This window comes from Solanum lycopersicum, chromosome 11, assembly GCF_036512215.1.
Source record: "Solanum lycopersicum chromosome 11, SLM_r2.1".
Classification (NCBI taxonomy): Eukaryota; Viridiplantae; Streptophyta; class Magnoliopsida; order Solanales; family Solanaceae; genus Solanum; species Solanum lycopersicum.
In genome coordinates this window covers 58,137,964-58,157,771 of record NC_090810.1, presented here as the reverse complement: position 1 = coordinate 58,157,771, position 19,808 = coordinate 58,137,964, and the positions used below count along the sequence as shown (strand labels likewise).

General features: G+C 30.3%; 3 protein-coding genes across 4 annotated transcripts; all 3 read left to right on the top strand.

The window, feature by feature from the left end:
• Positions 1 to 4,219: 4,219 nt before the first annotated feature.
• Positions 4,220 to 6,959, top strand: LOC101249789 (uncharacterized). The gene is made up of 4 exons (XM_004250976.5): positions 4,220 to 4,557; positions 4,814 to 4,924; positions 6,083 to 6,163; positions 6,608 to 6,959. The coding sequence occupies exons 1-4, from the start codon at positions 4,306 to 4,308 to the stop codon at positions 6,680 to 6,682; spliced, it is 519 nt and encodes a 172-aa protein (XP_004251024.1). The 5' UTR covers positions 4,220 to 4,305; the 3' UTR covers positions 6,683 to 6,959.
• A 1,131-nt stretch (positions 6,960 to 8,090) lies between these two features.
• Positions 8,091 to 15,246, top strand: IPT5 (adenylate isopentenyltransferase). Of its 2 annotated transcripts, XM_010314888.3 has the most exons (11): positions 8,091 to 8,341; positions 8,423 to 8,477; positions 9,512 to 9,591; positions 10,644 to 10,712; positions 11,526 to 11,598; positions 11,687 to 11,808; positions 12,279 to 12,353; positions 13,038 to 13,436; positions 14,238 to 14,313; positions 14,431 to 14,588; positions 14,752 to 15,246. In XM_010314888.3, the coding sequence occupies exons 1-11, from the start codon at positions 8,159 to 8,161 to the stop codon at positions 14,863 to 14,865; spliced, it is 1,404 nt and encodes a 467-aa protein (XP_010313190.1). In that variant the 5' UTR covers positions 8,091 to 8,158; the 3' UTR covers positions 14,866 to 15,246. The 2 variants fall into 2 exon arrangements, with proteins under 2 accessions (XP_010313190.1, NP_001244916.1); NM_001257987.1 differs by lacking the exons at positions 14,238 to 14,313; positions 14,431 to 14,588; positions 14,752 to 15,246 and having other exon boundaries at positions 8,159 to 8,341; positions 13,033 to 13,089.
• Positions 15,247 to 16,483: 1,237 nt separating this feature from the next.
• On the top strand, positions 16,484 to 18,061 carry LOC101249327 (stress-response A/B barrel domain-containing protein At5g22580). Its single transcript, XM_004250974.5, has 2 exons — positions 16,484 to 16,816; positions 17,669 to 18,061. Exons 1-2 carry the CDS (start codon positions 16,695 to 16,697, stop codon positions 17,862 to 17,864), a joined length of 318 nt encoding a protein of 105 aa, XP_004251022.1. The 5' UTR covers positions 16,484 to 16,694; the 3' UTR covers positions 17,865 to 18,061.
• The last annotated feature ends 1,747 nt before the right edge of the window (positions 18,062 to 19,808 follow it).

The window sequence follows — 19,808 nt, the reverse complement described above, 5'->3', positions numbered from 1 at the left end:
TGAATTTTCATAAATCGTATACGAATAGATATGGCAAGCATATACAAAATTGTGAATTTATACAATCAGAATCCAAATTATACAAATTATGGATCTATACAATATGACGAATTATATAATTGTGAATAGCAAGATTGGGCGAAACTATAGTTGTCAATTAGAATTTCCTTAAACAATAGTTATAGCATTTAATATGATTTAAATGTTTGTTATTCTAAATAATTTTCCCATAAAAAACTACTATAGTCGAGCATTATCATACTTCCAATAGTATGATTTAGGTATCCTAGTTTTTTTTTCTCCAATGTGTATTAGTATTTATTGTACACTTGTTTTTTACATTGTTTGTCTCTTTTCTGATTTATTTACGTTAGAAAATTTGATCAAGGGTGTCATATAAACAACTTCCATAGTCCACAAAGATAGCGATAAAGTTTGTATATTTATGTTCTAAACTCTCAAATCACGCTTGTTAGATTACACTGAGCTTATTGTTATTGTTCTTTAATAATAATAAACAAAATTCAATAGAGATACCACTCAAATATAAAGAAAAGTCTAATATAATATATTGAAATTCAAAAAATTTACCGGTGAGACTATTATATTATATTGGAGTTTGAAATTCTCGATATGTGAACCTGGAAGAGGATAGATAGGGCGAATAATGAATTTCGTTGAACAAAGAAAGACCAAAGGAAAATTCTATTTACATTTCACTTGTAAAAATTCTAAACCTCCATACACTAATGAAGTTGCACATATTAGAGGTCTCAAACTCAAAGAAGAGTCCTAAAGTATGTGGTTCTATAACTCGAAAGGATTTCGTTATGAGATTCGTGGTGAATTCAAGAACAAAGTGAATCATGTTTCTAGAATTTTGTCTTTGATTTCAAAATTTTATTACATCGTGTTGAAATATCACATTTAAAAAAATTGACTTTGTTGGAGTTTCATATAATTGAGATTTTGAACTCTTACACACTGTACTAAAAAAATCATATTTTAGTTGAAAATATTATTACTCAAACATTATTTTCGTGTTAATATTGACTAATTATATTATATATATTCGTTACATTTAAAATAATCACTAAACTTAGAATTCTAATCTAAATAATAATAAACCCACCCAATTTTCACTCTATAGTGTGTGTCATCATTATCCATGACCAATAATTAGTCTTATATTATCACTAATTAGCAAAACTAAGAACTTTCTGAGTTTGAATTATCATTACATCCAATTAAAAATAATAATTTGATTCACAAAACATTTCATATTTACGTAGAGTTATAACTTAGTTCTATAATAATTTATATTTTAGCCTCTCTTTTTTTTTTTGGCTAGGTAATAAGCACATTCTATAGTTTATGAATGTTAGGTTGTATTAAGTAAACATTTTAATACGAAAAAATAAGTTAAAATTATTAAATTCTGTCAAATTTGTAACTGTAACGATGATTCCGCCCTCGATATAACTTTCTATCCTCATTTTGTAATCTCAAAGACAAAAGTACATTTGTGAAGTGTCTCCTACATAATTTTGGTATGATTTTAGCGTATGATAAACTCTTGATTTAAAGAATTACATAAATTCATCATCTGGTGTTTAATATCTATATTAGGATTTAATTAAATTTAAATTTACATCGAAAAATCTATATTAAAAGATAAAACACTTTAATTTTAAACATAGACAATTTTATATCTAGAAAAATTCGAATTCAAAATATTTTATCGAAGATAATTATAAAAAAATACTTATAATTACCCCACCACTACTTTAATTGGTTTGAAGACATGCTTTAGCTACAATTTTTTAAGTACTTAAAATGATTGAGATGTTCATTCATTTATCCAAAGTATGACTACACATAATTACTCAAAAATAACAATTATTATATCATATAGTATTCTCATCATACATCTCTTATGCCTCAAGTTTAAAGAATATATTTTTATAAATTCGTTCATCTCAATTTATATGATAATATTTAATTATATATATGAAATTTGAAAGAAAGATAAATTTAGAATTTGGTATTTTAAAAAAAAGGTCATAAACATTAATGTGACTATAAATCATGTTATCGAAGAAAATTGGGAAGAGAAGTATAAAATTAATTAAATAGTCTATAATTAGAGTACATATTCTTTCTAAGAAAGACTTTTTTCTAAAGAAAATGACACATAATTTAAAATAAAGAAAATATAATTAACTTACGAACAAAAATAAATATATTCATTTTGAATTATGATCATGTCGAGTCAAACATCGTCAAAATAAAACAAAATGGTTAGATAGAAATAGCACTAAAGGAAAAATAGAACAAAACTCTTTGTTATAAGGCATGATAATATTTTAACACAAATTCGAATTAGTCGAATTTTAAAGCGATTTTTAATTAATTTCTCATTTAGTGTTCATTCTTCATTTTAAAATTTAACTAATTCAAATTACATGCTTTTATATATATATTGAGATCGAAATTAAAAAATTTTTGATTAAAAATATAGAGATCTTAGTTATCCTTCGCTACTAAGCCACTTACTAAAAGTATTTTTAAAATTTCAAAATTTTGAATTATAAATCAAAGGTGGGCCTAAATTACTTCTAGCATAAATAATTACTTATTCAAGAATTTTTTTCATTTTCAAATTTTAATATTATATGCTCTCAATGATTCATAATTAGAAATATTTTCATCTTAAAGAATAAAACTACTTTACATTATTTTAGTCTTCATTTGGTCCCTACCTTAAAAGAAAAGGAAAATCTAACACACAAAAAAGAAGAAGAAGCTGTCATTAACCTTAATCATGATGATTTAATTTTTAAAAGAAGATTCATAAAACAAAATACCACTTTTAAAAAATTAAGGAACACAAAAAAGAATTGTTAAGAAAAATGAACTAGTATATAAAATGTTTCAAATTTGTTTGCAAAACACACACATATATATAATAACAATATATACAACGTAACTGTAATCTCATAAATAAAATATGAGAAAGAGTTAAATATTTACATATCTTATCTTTATTTCTGTAAGATAGAAAATTAATTTTTGATAAACTATTCGATCAGACGACAACACGAAAAAAGTATAGTCAAACTTATGAAATGGTCCAATTTTTTTTGCCTTTTTTTCTCTTAACACCTGTCAAAAGGAGGTGTGAAATTGAAAATATATGAAAGGTAAAAAAAAAAGTTATATATATTAGAATAATTAAATATGAAAAAAGGTAGCCAGCAATTTACACTAATCTCCTACTCTGTCTTGGACCCTAAGGCTCTCATGCAAAAAAAAAAAAAATTATTTTTTATTTTATAATTAGGTAAAGACTTATTATCTAATTTGTAAAGAAAATCTTGTAGGCCAATCACACAAATCTTTGTTGGAAAAATATATATATATATATTACACCAAATACTTTTAAAGACCCCTCAACCAATACCACTTATCCACTAAAGTTATTTAAGTTGGATAATCACTACTTAATTTTAGCTTTTCATGTTTCACAATTTTTCAAACTTTTCAAAAATATCATTTTATTACATAAACTATGATATTTGTTTTAGGAAATCTAATACGAGTGTGATATTAAAAATGAAGAATTCGCGATGCAATTAATTAAACTATTGATATTCAAATTGTGAATAAAGTTTAGATAAAGTAAATTATATCATAAGATCTGTATACAACACATCTCGTACTCACTCAAGATCTGGATGAATAGGCTGCATTTTGTAAGCAACTTACATAGAAGGAAGGATGAATGACTGAGTTTATAGCTTAAACTCGTAACATATAAACAAATATTTGAAAGTAAATTTTAACGATAAAAAATTATCAATTTTGGCAAGAACTATTGTGGTTTCATGAATTTGCCAATGCACCAAACTGTGGAAAAAAAGTAGTACTAACTATTATAACAAATAAAACCCACTAAATACTATAAAAAATTATTTATCGTAAAAGTGTAAAAAGTATAAATTCTTCGTAATAAGGTCTGCATATATTGTACTCGATCGGTCCTTTCCGAATCACACTTATAGAATATATTGTTGTATAAGTGGAAAAAAAAAAGTACAAGTTTAATTTTCTTAGGCAAGATGTTTAATTAATGATTAATCTTTTAGGAGGGTATTTTGGTCATTTCACTTCAACCAAAATTTGTTTTAAAGAAAGCCAGATGTTTTAGGTACCTTTAAAGTCCAATATAATCATCTTACAATAGTACCTAACATTTCATTATTCCAACCTAAGAAAACTCAAAGAGAAAAAAAAAACAAAAAAATGACAACTCCTAAGCAAATGGAACAACAACAACAACAACAAATTATAAAGATGAAGAACTCAGGTATGATAAGCTACAATGGTAGCCCGATGATCGATGATCGAGACGAGGAGATGACACGATCAGCATTGTCTGCTTTTCGCGCTAAAGAGGAGGAAATCGAGAGGAAGAGAAAAGAAGTTTCCGATAAGGTTCAAGCTCAATTAGGTCGCGTTGAGGAAGAAACTAAGCGTTTAGCTGAAATTCGCGAGGTAATACAATATATACTTTTGCTATTAACTTATCATTCTTCTTTTAAACTGAACGTCTATAAGAATTAAACAACATCTCAACATACTGTCTTTCTTAAACTGCACTTATAGAATTTTACTGATACATTGTTATGGTTATTGTTGACATATTGACTATGTTACTTGTAAGAGTTTATCATATTTTTTGTATTTTTTTTTTTAAAAATGTTTTTTTGACAATTTTTTTTTATTATGTTGAAAATGGAAAATCAAGTAGAAGCTTGAAACATTTGTTGATCCAGCTGGAAAAGAAGTAACAATTGTGAGGAAGAAAATTGACTTAGTCAATCGTGAATTAAAGCCAATGGGACAAAATTGTCAAAGAAAGGTGAAACATTTTTTTTTACGATAAAGTTATTTTCGTGTGATTTACTGATTATAAGTTCAAGTCATGAAAATAGTTATTGATATTTATAATAAAATAGACGATATTATATCAAACTCCTTAAAACACGATCTTTCTTCGAAACGAACCATATTTTTGTCCACTAAATTGCTTCTTTTTTTAAAAGAATTACTTTAGGAAAATTAAGTAACATTACTTTACTAAAAGACAAAGACAGACATATAATGTTTGTTTTATATCAATTGGTATTCTAAAAAAGACATTGGATTCTATGTTTGACTGGTGGCTAGGACCACCAAACCAATACATTTCGTCGTACGAACTATAGTTATCTAGTATTGATTTGATATATAAATTAAAAAATAATAAATAATAAATGTAATTATATCGAATTATTCTTATTAAATGTAAGTGATATTACTATTGACTAATATATAGTATTTAATATCAAGAATAAAATAAAAACAACATGATAAATTACCCAGTAATTTTATAATTTTAATAAATATGATTAGACATTTCAAAATAATACGCTGAACAAGTGAAGATAAATATATAAAGTAGCAGAGAAGAACATTTTTTGAGTTGAGTGTATCGAAAAAAAATCTATCTATCTTTTAAGATGAAGGGCTAGTGGTGTATAATCTTACTTGATGGATTGTATTAGGTATATGATATTATTTTTTGAGTGGAGAATAATATTGCTGAGGCATAATACGTAATGTGTTTTATTGTCTTACGTGAACATCGATATTGCTTGGATTTTTAAAAAAATGTTATCATATTTTGGTTGAAATTCATGAAAAGATGTATTTTTTTAAAGAACTTAATACACGTCAATAAGTATTTTAAAAATCACTAGTTTCAAAATACATAGTTGAATAAAGAAACGAATTCAAGATTTTAAGATAGTGATTTAGAAAAGATAGTTCAATCTTGTTATATGCTTACTAATTAATTTTTTTCTTTAAATATATTTCGTTTTAACTGAAAATAGTTGATCGAGTTAAACTAACGAAACTCGTTCTAAACCCATCTCTTAACATATCCAATTATTAAATTTTGATAATTGGAAATATATAATATGATGAAATTAGTTAATACTGAATCTTGTAATTATATTTATTTATTTTTTTCCAGGAAAAGGAATACAAGGAAGCACTTGATGCATTCAATGCAAAAAGCAAGGAAAAAGCTCAGCTTGTTACCAAATTAATGGAGGTAAGTCTTTTTTTTTTTTTGGCTTCGTTTAGCGTTTGATCATAAATTTAAAATTTATCTCTAAATATTTTTAGTCATGAAATTTGAAAATTTAATCTTTAAATATTTTCAAGTTGAAGAACTGACTTAGATCAATTTTTTCCAAGTCAAATGCATGTTCAAATATAACTTCAAATGAACAAAAATTACAACTTTAAAAACTCAAAATTTTCAAGTTTCAGCGTCAAAATCTATAGTCAAATAGAAGCTACAAGATAAATAGAAATCGACTACGAACAAATTCTACCGCTAAACAGCAAAACTCCGTCGTTATTCCTATGTAACGATAAATTAACAAAAAAAAATATGTTAACTACGTGCTATTTCACGATCATATTTCTAAAATGAATATATTTTTACTTTTAATCTTTTTTTTGAATTTTTTTTTTATGAACGATTGAACAGTTGGTGAGTGAAAGTGAAAAACTGAGGATGAAGAAATTGGAGGAGCTGAGCAAGCATATAGAAGCATTGCACTAATTAAAACTACTTTTATATAACCAAAAAAATTGATGTATTAATCAATTGAAACTCTCACATTGAACTTTTTTAGTTTGTTACATTTTTTTCTATGTTTGTTGTATTTTTTTTTTTTTGGTTTTAAGTTTGACAAGTCAGGTCTAATTTGACATCCTTAAATAGGATAAATGATGGTTTGGTATTTTTCTAATTTGAATTTCAGATGTAAATTGTGAAGATGTGTTTTTTTTTTAATTTTTGTATGATGATCATAATTCATGGATTTTTCCTTCATAAATTTCACTATATTGAACTGATTTTTTCCCCTTCCAATTCTCTTCATATTATTTCTTTTATCAACTTTAAGAGTAACAAAAGGTAGACGGAGTAAAGTTTTGACGCTATTCATTAAGGGCGGATCAAACAGGATTGAAAGATTATAGATTTGATAAAATTTTCAAGAAAAGATATATATAACACTTCAAACGAATTCCACATAAAATGAAGAGTTTTATAAGGTATAATAACTCAAATTCATATGATACACGTGCATTTAAGACTCGATATGACGTAGTCGAAAAGATAAATTTGTACTATTTTAAACCCAAATAGACGATATTTTAACTAACAAAAAGAGGGTACTTATATATATATATACACTTGGTGCTTCTTTATTTGGCAAAATTATTTTCCGGACAATTATCTATCACATCAAGGGCTAAAAATTTAAGCAAAAATATGTTGTGTGCGTGTCATTTTAAGGATATTTCATCGATAAAGATATAGCCTTGAGATAATTCACTTATTTGTTATGCTTCCATGTTTATTTCCAACATGCACGAGTCGCGAGCCTAATCTCTTTTACTTTCATTCAACAAGCTCAATAAAGGATGAGTCACTTCCTTTTGAGATGCTATTTACAATTTCAATTAAAAATTGAATTGAGAAATAAAAAATCATTTTATAAAGTCTATGCAGGACTTGTTCGAAACTAGCTAGTGGAAACGATCTTAAGAATGAATAATGCTATGGATCAATGACTTAACTCCAAGGATATCTTATTTAAAGCAATCTCTCGAGTTTTTCTTTATTCGAACCAGTCTTGCAAGAAAATAAAATTTCACGCATTTCTAAATTTAGGATGGAAGGAGTGAAAATGATTAGAACTAAAAACAAGAAGATCTAATTCTTTCTTTCTTAATGTTTGATATCTATTTAGTCGATTGATTCAGATTCATATCAAAAAATTTATTTTAAAGAGGCCTCTATTTCCGTGTCGGAACCAAATGAGTATTTATACTTACTTTTTCACTACAATCTTTCGCGATAGAAAACATAACTTTCGAAAACATAGAGGGTAAAAGTTGCAAATAGAAAAACATTGAGATGCTAAACTATTAACTATCTAAACATAATGAACTAGTGTGACAAAATACATATTATTATTACTCTTTTAACTTCTTGTCACTGAAAACATTAACCCTTTGAAGCTCAGCAATGGAGATTGTTGAGAAACTGCAAAACCCTAACAATGGAGGTGAAATTAAGCTCAATCCCACATCAAATTCAAAGCCAAAAGTAGTAGTAATAATGGGAGCAACAGGTTCTGGAAAATCAAAACTTGCTATTGATTTGGCTTCTCACTTTCCTATTGAAATCATCAACGCTGATTCCATGCAGGTGTTGATTGTATCTTCGTGTATTCTCATAAAGTTGAAATCTTTTTGTGTTTACTGCTAACCCTTTTTGTTTCTTGGTTAGGTTTATCAAGGATTGGATGTTCTTACCAATAAAGTTACTCCCCAAGAGCAAAAAGGTACTTCGTTTCCCTGTTTTTGCAGTGGAATTGTTCATGTATGTCAAAGATCAAACGCTTACCATTATGCCAATAGTCATATTAGATATAGCAAAGGGGAAACTAACTGCACCACACACCACACAAGCTCTATGTTTGATCATGACTCCAATTCGAGCCACCGAGAGCCCTTGTGGGCCTTGTCATAGGCAGGACGTTGTCCTTATCCAACAATTTGTATAATTTTAGATGCTTGTGTTTCCAGAGTAGAAGTTTACGTTTTGTTTGAATGGTTGTTATCAGGGACAGAGCTTAAGTGTAAGCTACTGGTTCGGCTGAATCCAGTAACTATGGTTCAAATTTTTTTTTTTTAAATCATTGAATATGTACAAAGTAGTATCTAATTTAGAACCTAGTAACTTAAAAATATTAAAATCAAGAACACATAAGGTTCGAATTCTGATTCCACCTCTTGTTACCTATTGTATTGTATATCGTTGTATTAATCGAAAGCCGGTTATAATTGTTTTTTAATAAATTTTATTGTATTTGTACTGTGAAATTCGTTTTTATGTAACGATGAATAATGCCAGGAACAACCCATTGGGTGGTGTCGTGTCGTTAGCTTATTTCTTTTCATCCTACTTTTATCATCTAAAAATCTTATTTTACCCTATTCCCTATCTTTGTTATAATAACTCTACTTTTTCTTTGTAATACTATAAGCTTATTCTTCAGATTGCTGGTTCATGGCATTATACAACGACGTGAAACAAGACATCTAGCCAAATGTTATATTCATCAAAAACAATACAGTAATAACAATACAATACATATGAAACAATATATAACAACCATCCAAACAAGCTATTAAGAAAGTGTAGAGACTCTTGACACATAAGTGGAATAGAATACTAATAGTATTAAAGAGTTTTCAATGTGTATTTTGAATGGACCAAAACAAAAAGGTTCTGTATAAAATGCAACAGAGTGCTTTATTTCTGCATAACTTTGTGAGTATCTGATTTTTTTTTGGGTTGCTGTGTCTCTGACAGGAGTGCCTCATCATCTTCTTGGTACTATCAGCCCCTGTGTTGAATTTACTGCCAAGGATTTCCGTGACTCAACTATCTCTGTGAGACCTCTTTCTTGATGATCTCAATTCTTGTATTTATGTACAAAGCTAATAGTATGTTCATGGTCATTGGATGCTGAAATAGTGATATTATAGTTACCATCAAACCTGCATCTTCAATTATGGCTCCAATGCTGATTCCTTTGCTTTTCGAATGAGTAAATATGTCCATGGGCGTTTTCTTTTGCCTTGTTGCTTGAAATTTTCTCCTTCTACTGAGGTTTGTTAACTTCTTGAAGCCTGTAGGCAAGGCATATGCTCTAAAGTTGTTGGTCTTTGATAGGAGGGGATCGGCTGTATCCATTGTTTTCACCAAATTTCAAGGTGAAAGGATAGACAAGAAAACCCTCTCTACATGCACATAGATGTAGGTATTTCCTTCTTACATACCACCCCACTTCCATACACCAATTTTAGTGACTAGGAAAGATATTGCTCGTTGTTTAATTAGTTAAACAAATGGACATAATACTCATGTCATTAATTTACTTTGTACGGGAACGAATATGCTGAAAAAGTTCACGACTAATTATCTACAGTTAAGTTTAAAAAAGTGACTGTATCCAAAAAAAGTTACAGAAAGTTGTTCTCAGAATGATCAGGAATTTTTAAGTGGGCCAGCTTAAAGGTCAGGCCTTTGTCTCACTAACCTGATAACTAGTATAGCCTCCTTTTTCCTTAACGGCAATGTTCCCTTCCTTTTCAATACTTAAGCGAGTATTATTACCACATTCTCTACCAAAGAATCTGGACTTCTGGGTAATCTAAGATTCTTCTATGAAGAACGTGGTTCTTCGTTTGAACAAATAATAACTGATCATCCAAGCAAATGTTAGTGGTGTTAGTGAAACAAACTAACCTTGGTGGTTTTTGTCACGAGGCTACATAACCAGCCTATATTTCCCTATAGTAAGTTTGATTTCTGCCTTTCATCTATCTCTGTAGGAGAATATCGTGCGGAGGAAAGTGTCCTGAAATGTATATATCCATCAATGGTCATACCTCTCTACTTTTTTAGCTAATGTGATTACTCTTATTATTTGTATTTTCAGATAATAAATGAGATATGGTTGCGCAACAGGCTGCCAGTAATAGTTGGAGGAACAAATTATTATATTCAGGTACATTTTTACGCATTCTCCTCTCTCCGGTTTCTTACTCGTGTGTGCATGAGTCCATCATGATAGGAACTTTCAAAGACACTAGGATCGAAATGATATTTGATGCAGAAGTTGTCTACCTTAATAGTTTGCATTATTCAGAAACTTACTTTTCTCCTGAATGATTCACAAGGTTAGTTAAGGGTTAGATTGCCAGGTGCTGCCCCTTAGTTTCCAGTGTTCTTTGAAATGATAAGCGCAAAATGGGCGACAAGGTCCATGAGGCTTGAAGTGAAAAGTGAGCCTTGTGGACCACACTGCTTTAAATTTGAGATTTAAATAATTGACAATTTTTCGTTAATAACATGACCAATTTCAGTATCTAATACACATAACATGACCAATTTCAGTATCTAATATGCAATAATGTTGTTATAAATCTAACTCAAAGTTGAGATTTAAATAATCAACAACTTTTCGTTTCGATCACTTTGCACGCCATGGTTTGAAGTGCAACTAGCTGTACCTATGACGCGATAGCCCTCACTTCGTGTTGCTTCATCGCTTTAAGTGACAAAGCATTAGTTTTAAATAACACTGTTAACTGCTAGTATCATATTTCTCCTCGAGTATGAGCTGTCCTAAAAATCTGCAGTAGACTCCGCGCCTTCACTCTTTTATATGTGTATAAGTATGTTGGCAAGTAGCTAAATCTTTTGGTTCGTCTTCTGTTTTTGGTATTTTTCTAACTTCTGTTTTTCATCTTTCCTAAAGTTCTTCCTAACTGTTTGGTGTTAGTTATAGTTATCTGAATTTGATTATTTTTGCATTCAGGCTCTTGTGAGTCCATTCCTTCTTGATGATTCTGTTGAAGATGCAGAGGCTAATTGCTTAAGTGACTTTCAAGGTAAACAATAAGTTGTTTTGTGTTTTTCGTCTTAATTTATTTACTCAGGATCAAGATATATAGCTACTCTATCTTTCTTTCTCTGCAGAAGATGAGAAACCTGATCTTGAAGTTGAACTTATTAACGAGGATTATGATTGTGCTTACAACCGTCTTAAAGATATTGATCCAGTTGCAGCCAACAGAATTCATCCAAATAATGGGAGAAAGGTGTGGTGATGTTTGTCTTCATATGTCTCAATTTATTTGCATGATTCAATCAGCTGAAGCTGTTCGTCCGGATATGTTGATTTAACTTTCTAACAGGAATCGTATTTGATTTTGCACGTTGCAAGTTACGGTCTCACATGTTTATATGTAACAGCTCTATGTGTAGTCTGGCATTGTTTAATTTTTTCATAGAGCTGAGCTAATTTGTACTGAAGACTTCTGTGTCCTGGAATGTACATTGAGCATTTCTGGTCTCTGAACCTATATCTTCAGATTTCAATGTTGTTATAGCAATGCCTCATTTGTCTGAACAGATGGTTACTTGTAGCAGAATGTTAACACTTATTGCTTTTGTCCTACATATTATGCCGTTTCTGAGGTGGTATGTAAAAGTAATAATGCTTCATATAGACTCATGATTCCTATATATTGTATAGCAGTTCTGATGCATCTGTTGCCTTAAACTGCAGATCAACCAATACCTGAATCTGTATGCACGATTTGGTGTTATTCCAAGCAAACTTCTTCAAGAGAAGACTGTAGAGGTGCATGCTTCTGTTCACTCATTGTTTTTACTAATTTAATTTTCCATTAATTGTATTGATTTCTAATGATAGTAAGATTTGGATTTTGCAAAATATTTTTAATTGTTTTTTAGATACTATACATGATGGGACAGCATTATTTCTTTAGGACTCTCTTCAGAAGATATTTGCATTAAAAGGATAGTCCTGCATTCATGCTAGGTCCAGGGAAGGGATGCACCCCAAGGGTATGACTTATACAACATACCCTAATGCAAGCATTAGTGGTTGCTTTCACAGCTCGAATCCATTACCTATAGGTCACACAGAGACTCTTTACTGTTGTTCCAAGACTTCCCTTCTTCAGACGATATTTGCATTGAAGTCTTATTGTAGAAATATGGAATAAGATGAAGGGAATGTCTATATATGGATCAGTTCATCGTATTAGATTCCTCGACTATCAACCTTCTTTCAAGTGGTTGATAGAGCTTTAGCTTCACTTTGCTAAAGCTCAAAATTGTCATTTTACAGTGCTCTTGCTTTTATCTTTTTCCATTCTTCCATCTGTGTAATTTGGAACTACTGTAAGTCTCGCTATTCCATGTTTCATATTGGAATATGAGCTCTCAGTATAGCCTGTTGGTTTGATGAAATTACCATAGCATACCTCTTCATGTTATTTTGTTGCTTGTGGCAGGGCAGAACTGGGGTCAAGTTGATAATTCAAGATATGATTTTTGCTTCTTATGCGTGAATGCATCTCTGACCACTTTGGATCCATTTGTCGATAGAAGAGTTGATCACATGGTTGATGCTGGTCTATTGAAGGAAGTTCTTGACATCTACGTTATGAATGCAGACTATACAAAAGGCTTGAGGCAGGCCATAGGTGTTAGGGAATTCGAGTCATTTCTTAGGTGTTACATACTGGAACATCAAAAACCTTGTAGTGGATCTCACGATCAGACACTAAATGATCAGATATTGAAGCAAAATATACAGCATTTTGTGGGTTCCCCTGATGATAATGAATGGAAAGCTCTTCTAACTGAAGCAATTCAACAAGTCAAATTGAACACACGGAGACTAGTTCGACGTCAAGTAAGTACTACTCCCTTTTATGGTAGGTAGTTATATCAGAAGCGAAAAGCACAAAGAACCTCAGAGGTTCGTTGGGGCTCGAAGCATAAAAGGCAAATAAAACGTGGGCTTTATTGAGAAAAGGCACAAATGGAGAAAACATACAAATAAATATATATATGTTAAGTTTAAAACTAATAACTGTAAGCATGAAAATGATTGTTTTTACGATAAAGTGAAATATCAATGGTTTAGCATCCTTCTTCAGGAAATGCTCATTCACTAGGAAAAATATGTCCTCAGGGCTTAAGCGCGCCTTTGATAACACTGAGTTGTATGTTTAAACAAGGTATATAACCAAGGAGAAATGTTTATGTGGAGAATTTTCAGTTTTTCAATTCAGCCTGGATGGGGTTTTCAAGTGCTTGGTTCTGGAAAAACCAGATATAGTTGCACTGAATATAGAATTTTGGGAAGTTTTCTGGTTAAAGGTGCAGGTTGATATGTTCAGAACAGAAATTTCTTGAAACCATTTGCTGTCATTTAAATAGACATATTTTATAAAACATTATTTGGATAATATAAAGCCTTCCAGAGTTCCTAAAAAGATAGAGCAGGTAACTCCTAATACCCTATTGCTCTTCCGTCTTCACTTTCATTAGTGATCGAAACCTTCTTACTCTATGCAACATCATTTAATACAAGAACAAGGAAGTACTTGCTAAATTTCTTTCTTAAGGCATACGCTAGCTGTTACTGGATACCGAGATTCTTTGAGTTGCATTTTTTAAAAAATGTTTATGGTTGTCTGGTTGTTGTCAGAGGAGAAGACTCAATCGTTTGCAGATGCTATATGGATGGAACATACATTATGTTGATGCCACGAAGTCCATAATAAGTAAGTGACGGGCTTTATACTTGAACGAAATTACCTAGTCCTTATCCATAGCAGGTATGCTGTGTTCTGGTTTGGTTGTTGTTCGTATCTCTGAATTGATTTGCATTTTTTGAGAAGGTGGCTCTGATGATATATGGACAGTAGAAGTGGTGAAACCTTCTGTAGGAATAATCAAATCCTTTCTCACCGGGGAATCCAGTACAGAAATTGGCAGCAATGCTTCTGAAGAAACAAAGATGATTCAAAAGGATCTCTGGACTCAGCATGTTTGCGAGGTTAGTAGTCAGCTGCTACATTCCTCCGTCCCCCCTTTTCCGACTCCTCTCGAGTAGTAGGAAAGGAAAAAAGAGTTGAAAGTATAAACGAAGATAAACTGCCAACCATGCAATATGTTTACAGTTTTACCAAATCACATGTTTATCATTCGTTTGATCATAGGCATGCGGGAATAAGGTCCTTAGAGGCATGCACGAGTGGGAACAGCATCGACAGGGTCGTGGTCATAGAAAACGAATTTCTCGACTTAAGAAGTCTGGAAGTTTGTGTTTGTGAAGCAAAACATATGTACACCACCTTGCTTATAGCACAGTTCTTTGCATTTCACCTGTGAGTTTTATATTATATGCATTCTCACTTTACATGATTTTGGGGCAATGTTCACCTATTCAAATCCATTTCAATTCATAACTTAGCTGATATTGGAACCTCAGACAGTACTTGTGGGATCGGAAACAACCTCCCTACCACACTATAGGTCTTGCATACATGCTACCCTCTCCCGACTTCACTTATAGGATTATGCTGAATTTGTTGTTTTATTGGAATACCATATTATTATATTATCCACACTCGATGTATCTAGTCGTGTGTGAGTATTGGTATATTGAAGTCTTACATCGATAGTAAGGAAGAGAAAAATTAATTTTCTTTTTATATGATCTCGGACAATTCTTACCTCTTAAATTTGTCAGTCAATATCCTATTCCTTTTTCATGTGGCTCAGAATTGGCAGGCCTTTAGTGGGCCAATGGGCTGCCAAGAGTTTTAGTGGGCTTAATTCAGAGCTGCACGAATGGGCATATGGGCCACTTTGACTCCACTTTTGTTGTCTTTTGATTATTTTTAATATTTGAAAATTGTTACTATTTCTCCCTCCGTTCTCGATTTATGTGACATTCTTTCACTCGATACAAAATTTAAGGAAAAAAAATTATGTTGACTAAAATAGTCTTTGATCATTTGTGTCATTGTGTGACTATAAATCATTTCGTTAAGGATAAAAGTAGATTCGAAATAACGAGTTTCGAGACCTAGCAAAGTGTCATGGAGTTTCATTTTTAAGACATGCTATAATAAGTAGGAACAATTTCAATAGGAAACTTTACCTAATTAGCGCGCTTCTCACCTCAATGCTATACTTATGCAACGAATACGAAAAGTACATTAAATTTGTATAGTTAATAACATTTTAAAGAAATTCAACAAACATATCAATTATTTGAAAAAAAAAACTCAGGTCACATTCTTTAAATTAAGTGATGTTATGTCAATGATTTTTTCATAACAAAATTCAATAAATGAATTAGAGACCACATAATATTTTGGACATGTATAAAAGTCCATATAAAATAAACATGGCTTGCCCTACTTAAGATATTAAAGCAAAAAACATGAGGACTAAATAAAAAGAGATATCAACCCCCCCCCCCACCCCCATCCCCACCCACACACACACAAAAAAAGAAATAATATTTCCTTTAATGCATATATGATATGACAATTGGAATTAAAAAGATTATATTTTAAAATATTATATATAATATTTTGACATATATTCACTTGAAAATAGTGGTAAGGATCTGCATATGTAATAATATATTCTCGACATGTTTTAGGTCATAAGTTTCAATTTTATTTATTTTCAACTCCATGTACAATGAAGTATTGTCACGTAAATTAGGACGGAAGACAACATAGTTTATCGTACGTATTTTGTAAAATTCACTAAAATCAATCAAAATACATAAATTTTAAATTCTGAATACGCTCGTAACTGAGTCACTTTCTCACTATGATGATGTTGCATTTTGTAAACAAATTCCAAGAAGAATATGGTTCAGAGTGACCCTACTTCTTTTTTAAAAAGCAAAAAGGATGCACCTTTTTCCATATATTGTTTTGCAGGTATTGTCTTTTAAAGGAGAGACTTGACTTCATGGTACAAAAATTGTGTGTATAGTGATGACAGACTGGTGAAATTGATAGAAAAGAAAAAAACTATGTGTGATATATTATTATATATATATATGTATATAAATAAGTGTCTTTTGGTGAACCATTTTGCTTCATTGGTTTAGTAATAATTTAGTTAATTACTAGACATGGCTAATGAATTCAAGCATTTGGTTTTGGTTAAGTTCAAAGAAGATGTTGTGGTGGAAGATATTCTAAAAGAGTTGGAAAAACTTGTCCAAGAAATGGATATTGTCAAGTCATTTGTTTGGTAAGTAGTCATTTTAATATTATGTAGATTTTGTTGTTCGGATTCTTCAAAAATATGTTGATAGGTGCATATCGGTTTTCCTAAAAATAGTGTTTTCTTGAGAGATCCGATATGAGTGTGACAACATTTTAAAGAGTCCGAGCAATAACAAAATTACTCTATTCGTTCTAATTATGTGTTAGTATTCCACTTGCACAGAGTTTAAGAAAGGAACTTGTGATTTAAAACGATGCCATAATTGTTTGTTATTTAAATTATGACAATCTTTTGGGACATAAAAAGGAAAAGGAAAGTATGTTATATAAAATTGCGACGAAAGGAGTTTTAGAAGTTTAGTTGTTATAAATTCTATGTTGCTCAGACTTTTCAAAAGTTGTTGTAAAACTCGTATTGGATAACTTGAAAATGTGTTACATCTCATACACATCCAACGACATTATTAAAGACCGAGCAACATAGATTATGATATAATGAATGAACTAGCTATATTTTTAATAATATAAAACCACACTTCATTTATCACTTTTTCGTAAGTTTTACACTTTTAACTATCAAGAATTTCCCTTTTCTATCTGAATATTAAAACACACCTCGAAGTTGAGTATACCAACTATCATTTGTTCCATTTCCTATCTAGACTATCATCATCTACTCAACTCGCACGATGTGTTACAATATATAAATAGTGATAGTTCAAATAGTTGAGATGTGAAACTCGCAACAGAAATAAATGATAGTTCAGATATGTTTACATAAATAGTGATAGTTCAAATAGTTGAGATGTGAAACTCGCAACAGAAATAAATGATAGTTCAGATATGTTTTTGATCGTTACATGATTTTTTTTGGCAGGGGAAAAGATGTTGAAAGTCATGAAATGCTTAGACAAGGTTTCACTCATGCTATTATAATGACATTTAATAGCAAAGAAGACTATCAAACTTTTGCTAATCACCCAAATCATGTTGGATTTTCAGCCACTTTTGCCACTGTGATTGACAAGGCTGTGTTGCTTGATTTCACTGCTATTTCAGGCAAAGCCACTTAATATCATCAATTGTCATAAAAAAGAAAAAAAAAGAGAGTATTATGTGTGTTTCAATGTTTTACTATGGTTTTTTTTTATTGTTCAAGTGTGTGTTAATTAAGTGAACATTTCTTTTAATCTTTGCTTCCAAAATTGTGGATGGTTTAAGATATGTGTAATGTATCACTATGAAATAAAAACTTTCTTTTTTTTGGGAACTTCTGGCGTGTATCGGTCGGTCCAGTTCGATTTTAGGTATTATCGATTTGGGTTATCGATTTTTGATTTTTAAATATGTTAAATCCAATAACAAATCAATAAGATATTATTTTATCGGTTTTTAGTTTTTTGGTTTAACTATTTTTGATTTACTCAATAAGAATATGTCCATAAAATATTATGTTTTCTTACTTTTCTGAATACTTTGAAATAGTAAAACAAGAGAAATTGCATCAATAAGAGAAAATATAGTACGAAGGCTATAATTACATGTTACCACCAAAACATAGTATGAATTTTTTTTATGTTAATCAGATTACGGATCTTTACAAACTTGTAATTGTTACAACCTACAATTACAAACTAAAACTAAAATAAAATAGTTCAACAAGACTAAAACTAAAATCAAATAGCTATAATTGTGAACCCCTTACTTTAATCTTTAGGTTTTGAGTAAACAGTAAAAACTAGTAAAGCGACGCAATATGAAGTTCCATAACTTATGCAAATTCGATGGGATTTTCTTGCTAAAGCACCTCGTGTCTAATTGGAAGGGTGATGTAAAACCTTTAGTGCAAAATCACCGTATCTACGAGATCAGTGTCAAATCAGGGAAAAGGGTGCTATTCCGTTTTCGCGACTCATTGAATATGTTAGTACACATAATTCACTTTCAAGGAATCTATGTCCTGAACTCGGTTCTAAAGGGGAGGGAAGCTCTTTTGGAGACATGATGGGAGTTGCCGGTGTATTGGGCACTGTTTTGCTATGCGCCATTCAAGGTGCTACCGTAGAAAAGACTTTATTTGAAGACAGTGGTGGTGCTAAGACATTCCGTGCTTTTAACCCAACTCAAGTTGAAGAAACTTATTCAATAGTCACTGCGGTTGGTAGAATACTAATAATTTGATATAGTTATAGTGTCTAATTATATATTGAATTATTAATATTTAATAATTAAAAAAGGTAAAATAATAAATTATTACCGTCTTATTGGGTTATCGGTTTACCTAATAACCCAATAAATTTTTTTATAAATCCAATAACCTAATAACCCAATAACATTTTTTTCAATTCGACTTATCGCTCGGTTCGATTTTTGCACACCCCTACTTACAAATGAGCACGTTATGATAACCTGCTCATTATACAATAATTCACAAATCACATACAAATATAAATCGTATTAGAAAATCTCACGTGAGTCCTATTAAAAAAATATAAATTATTATCAAAATTACATTTTAATCAGTATCACAAACGCTATTCAAACAAAAAATATAATTTAAAATAACAAATCTTTTTGAACTGCTTCCAATTCATTACTTTCCATATGGTGTTATATCCTAGAACCCCATATCTTTTTTTAATATGCTATTTTTAATTAAAAGTATTTTTCAAAAAAAAAAAAAACTTTTGAACATTAATAAGAATTAATATTTATTTTGATAAATTTAAAACAAATTGATAATATTACATTTTTTTTTAGCTCGAGGAAAACAAGTTCTGCTACTACTCGAAAGTACTTATTTCTTTCTTAAAAACTTGACCAAAAATCATTAACTTCTTAAATTACATGTGTATATATAAGCAAGTGACTTTTTATTTTCGTTTTTTCTTTTCTTTTTTTTTTAAAAAAAATTAATAAGACATGGTTCGAAACTTGATATATTTTTATAATAACACAATCATATATTCAGTGTAATTCTGTAAATGACGTATGGAGAGAATAGTGCATACGCAGTT